The sequence below is a fragment of the Chanos chanos genome, chromosome 6, assembly GCF_902362185.1.
Source record: "Chanos chanos chromosome 6, fChaCha1.1, whole genome shotgun sequence".
Classification (NCBI taxonomy): domain Eukaryota; kingdom Metazoa; phylum Chordata; class Actinopteri; order Gonorynchiformes; family Chanidae; genus Chanos; species Chanos chanos.
This window is the reverse complement of record NC_044500.1, coordinates 49,577,058-49,582,057: the sequence shown is the minus strand read 5'-3', so window position 1 is coordinate 49,582,057 and position 5,000 is coordinate 49,577,058. Positions and strand designations below refer to the sequence as shown.

The window sequence follows — 5,000 nt, the reverse complement described above, 5'->3', positions numbered from 1 at the left end:
CACTGTCCTGTGGTAGTCCACTGTAATCACCCACTGTCCTGTGGTAGTCCACTGTAATCACCTACTGTCCTGTGGTAGTCCACTATAATGACCCACTATCCTGTGGTGGTCCACTATAATGACCCACTGTCCTGTGGTAGAGGCGGGGGCCTCTGATGACCAGGCTGAGCTACAGCAAAGCAAAGCTTCTAAGGGCTCTGACCATGGATGAAATGCTCGTGTTAAGATGGAAAGAGACGGCGAGAGATTCCAGCGCCTTATGGACGGAAATGTTGGCGTGTTCGACAAGACAACATTGAAATTTGTATTAGTGTATTAGTGTTATTTGAATTTGAGTAAAGAATTGTGTTTTGAGTAATTAAGGATTAAAAACGTGTGTGTAATGAGGGAAAATGTGTGTGTAAGCTTTTGGATACACACTGATAACTGCATTATCAGTGTTCCTATAATCTGATCCATCATTATTTTAACTGCTGTTTTCCAGCTTTTGCCTTTTTACAGTTTTTACACAAGATTCACTCGTCTGGATTTAAATATTATTTTTACTAGAGCGACCTGGGCTCAGTCTACTCCTGATGCTGAGGTTGAGCAGGCGCCTCAGCTGGTCATGACAGAGAGAGTGGAAATATTCCTAATATAACAACAGAAGAGAAACTGCTGAGTTGATCTAATCTGCGGAATGAAGCGCGGTCTCAGTTTCCCCTCAGAGACGTTTGGACTCCATCTTAAAAACTGTCTGTTTGTCTGACTGGCATCAGTGGACACGCAGTAGACTGCAAAGCCTATCAAAAATGTTTTGCTACCATTTTTGATTTCTGAAATAAAAACTAAAAACTGGGAGAACGAGAAGAAGAAGAAGAAGAAGGAGAAGAAGAAGAAGAAGAAGAAGAAGAAGAAGGAGAAGAAGAAGAAGAAGAAGAAGAAGACGAAACAGAAGAATAACGAAAATAATGAAAGTAATAGAAGTAATAAAAGTAATAATAATAATAATAACGATAATAATAATAATAACGATAATAATAATAATAATAATAACAACCGTAGGTCGTGTCGAGAGGCAGCCCAGCCTTCGGGTTTAAATGCATTCTCACCTGGTATGACAGAAATAGTTTTGAGAGCTCGGAGAACCCTGAAGGTTCTGAGTGCGGACACATTCCCCAGGTCCACAAACTCTGTAATATATCTGCAACAAGGGAGGATCACACACAGAAACAAACACAATGACACAACACACACACACACACGACATCTACAACACAACACACCACACCACTGGCACCAGTACCACCACTGAACTGGGAGGAAACAGCACGCACAGCCTGTCCAACAAGAGGAAAGAGAGAGAAACGGACGGAGGAGGAAGAAAAAGAAGGGAGCGCAACAGGAGACACAGCAAAATGGCGCCCCCTGCTGTCCCGGAGGGCTCTTACCTGGGATAACAGCAACAGTTTTCAAAGCCCTCAGAACCCTAAACGTGCGCAGGGCTGAGACATTGCCTAGGTTTACAAATTCTGTTATATACCTGCAGAATGGATTACAACAGAGTTATACTCACAGAGAGAGAGAGAGAGAGAGAGAGAGAGAGAGAGAGAGGGGGAAAAGGCATAAATAGCAATAATTTTACAAACAATGCATAATCAGTAACATCACACTTCAAAAATGCAGTCACGGCTTTTCAGTTAAAATCACAGAGTACAGGGCGTGATGGTGACTTTGGGTCAGTGCAGCTTTGGTTTTATACGCAGCAGTTAAGGAAATATCTGAGGGAATATCAGCACTAGACCACACACAATATCTGATGTTCATTCTCTTTCCTCTCCAAATGCTCTGTTACATAAAACATTTTGGAGACATTTGGACTAAACTCGAGGGTCAGTTTAAGACATGCCCCCCACATGAAGTAAAACATGAAGACTGAGACCTAAATACTGTATGTGCTGCAATGATGCAAAACTAGGGATGCACCAATACGACTTTTTCAGTCCAGATACCGATACCGGTACCTGGGCTTTGGGTATCGGCCGATACTGATTTCTGATCTGATACCAGTTTTTAATAAGCTGTATGCCTCACTGTGTGGAAGAGACTGGGATCTTTCTTTTATGTGTAAGGCAACAGCGGGCTTGACTTAAACATTGCTTTCCTAACTTTATAAAGCAAAATCTAACAAATAGATGTATATATATATATATATATATATATATATATATATATATTTATATAAATTTATTGAATTGTTATTTATCTATCTATCTTCAGTTACAGATCATCATACTGTACAATGCACGTGCACTGGTCCAAGACAGAAGACAAGCTTTATATTCACTGTGCTTATGAGATGGAAAACAACCTGAATGGTGGTTCAAACCCTACGTGGAGCGGCGATTTTGGACGCGACCTGGGCAATCAAGTAGTTGGTGGGACAGCTTCTTAATGGCATAGCAACAAACACTAAGGCATTTCTGCATTTTTTGTGTGGGCGTAGAACATTTGGAAAATGGCACGAAAATGATAGTGTGCACAGAGAATAGAGCTGAGTCAAACAGATCGACCTCATTGGCACCGGTTACCGATCCAGCTATTTGAGTCATTATCGGACTGATATCGGTATTGGATTGGTGCATCCCTGTGCAAAACCCCTTTTAAGTTTTCTTCATGGGGAAATATTTTGTTTCCTGACAGAGTCAAAGCCGTCTGATGCAGAGGGTTAAATGGTGGGAGATGAGGAGAGAGACAGATCCACACTGTCTTTCTGAATTAGTCTGGAACAGAGAACAAATGGGCATAAAACTCACTGAGGCTAGTGGAGGGAGAGAGAGAGCGAGAGAGAGAGAGAGAGAGAGAATGATGGACACAGGAAAGGAAGAAAAGTAGACGAGAGAGAGTGGAGTCATTCAGTTCCTATCCACCTCCTCCTGCGTGAAGTGTGCAAGAGTAAAGATGGAACATTCTGGGCGACCCCTGTTCTCCTGAGAGTGCTCCTGGTTCTCCTGCTCTCAGCCAAATTACTCCCACACTCCCCCTCTAAAAACGGCTACTCCTGCCTCCCAAACTCCTCCCTAACGACGGCTACTCCTGCCTCCCACACTCATCCCTAACGAGGGCTACTCCTGCCTCCCACATTCCTCCCTAACGACGGCTACTCCTGCCTCCCACACTCCTCCCTAACGACTCCTGCCTCCCTGTGAGAGCTACGGAAGTTGCGCCCTCGTGTAGTCCCACGGCCCTGATTCACAGCGCTGGAGTCGACCGTCCACCGAAACAACACCGTTCAAAGACCATGTGTTGAAGAAAATCCCAAATAAAATATAAGTACTGGTGAAATCCTTGATGTGACGAATCAGCGGAAGTGAAACCTTACATGTCAGTTCCTCTGTGGGACGCTATCTCATTCGGTAACTGTGAAATGGACAAACCTCTCCCCGAGTCCCCGGATTCACTCTCAGAAGAGCAGGGCCATTTCTGCACATGCCCAGAACGACGACAGAGATGACACATGAAATGTTTCAGTGATGTTTGTGTAGATTTAGAGAGAGGTCACACTTACGCCATAGAGATAACCATGAAGTCCAGCCAGTTCCAGGGGTCTCTGAGGAAGGTGAAGTCATCTATGCAGAAGCCCCTGGCCACAATCTTGGTGAGAGACTCAAAAGTGTAGATCCCTGTGAAGGTATACCTGCACATGGCAGAGGCGTGCCCACACAGACCGTCAGAGGACATCAAACTCAAAAGTAATTCATGGCAGAAGAGAACAGAACAGAACAGAACAGAACAGAACAGAATAGAATAGAACAGAACAGAACAGAACAGAACAGAACAGAACAGAACAGAACAGAACAGAACAGAATAGAATAGAACAGAACAGAACAGAACAGAACAGAATAGAATAGAACAGAATAGAACAGAACAGAACAGAACAGAACAGAACAGAACAGAACAGAATAGAATGGAATAGAATAGAATAGGACTTACTCCACTTGTTTGGACCACTCTGGTGGATTGCTGAATGTCATGAACACACAGTTGGTCAGAATTGTACACATAATGATCATGCTGAAAACTGTGCGAACAGGAGTTAAGGAACATCTGGAGTGCATTACCGTCCCTGAACACACGCAGTCACATGTCCATAACATGACAATCACATGTCCATAACATGACAATCACAAAATCACAAATCCATACACTTACATTTACCACTCAGCAGTGAGGCCATGCCAAAAGCAGGCTCTGAAGATGAACTCTCATCACCATTCTAACATGTAACCTAACCTAACCAAACTGTAATCAAACCCAGACATAATCAATCAAACTGTAATCAAACCCAGACATAATAAACCAAACTGTAATCAAACCCAGACATAATCAATCAAACTGTAACCAAACACAGACATAATCAATCAAACTGTAACCAAACCCAGACATAATCAATCAAACCGTAACCAAACACAGACATAATAAATCAAACTGTAACCAAACCCAGACATAATAAATCAAACTGTAACCAAACCCAGACATAATCAATCAAACTGTAATCAAATCCAGACATAATAAATCAAACTGTAACCAAACCCAGACATAATCAATCAAACTGTAACCAAACCCAGACATAATCAATCAAACTGTAATCAAACCCAGGTATAATCAATCAAACTGTAACCAAAACACAGACATAATCAATCAAACTGTAATCAAACACAGACATAATAAACTAAACTGTAATCAAACCCAGACATATTCCTTAGATCAGTAAAATGCATTGTAAGAATCACTAGACACACAATCCAAAAACGAACATAAAAACGGTGGCAGCGTTAAAAAGGATATGAATGTATCAAAATTTTAATAGCTATTCGCCTTAACAAGTTAAAAGGGCTAATGATATACAAGGAGGGTGTGGCACTGAAGCGGAAGATTGTTTTCCCTTTGTTTAGCACTATAAACGTCTGTGGAGAGAGAGAGAGAGAGAGAGAGAGAGAGAGAGAGACAGACAGAGAGAG

At 42.1% G+C, this 5,000-nt stretch overlaps 1 protein-coding gene across 4 annotated transcripts in view; it reads right to left on the bottom strand.

Annotated features, from left to right (window-relative positions):
* scn8ab (sodium channel, voltage gated, type VIII, alpha subunit b) overlaps positions 1-5,000 on the bottom strand; it is a 69,479-nt gene that overhangs the window by 56,799 nt on the left and 7,680 nt on the right. For 2 of the 4 annotated variants that reach the window (XM_030776999.1, XM_030777001.1), the window contains exons 2-5: positions 4,828-4,946; positions 3,973-4,062; positions 3,548-3,676; positions 1,431-1,522 (exon numbers count right to left, since the gene is read on the bottom strand). In XM_030776999.1, coding sequence (XP_030632859.1) covers positions 1,431-1,522; positions 3,548-3,676; positions 3,973-4,062; positions 4,828-4,946 — 430 coding nt within the window. Of the gene's footprint in view, positions 1-1,091; positions 1,184-1,430; positions 1,523-3,547; positions 3,677-3,972; positions 4,063-4,827; positions 4,947-5,000 lie in introns of all 4 variants that reach the window. The other 2 variants (XM_030776998.1, XM_030777000.1) reach the window with 1 other exon arrangement.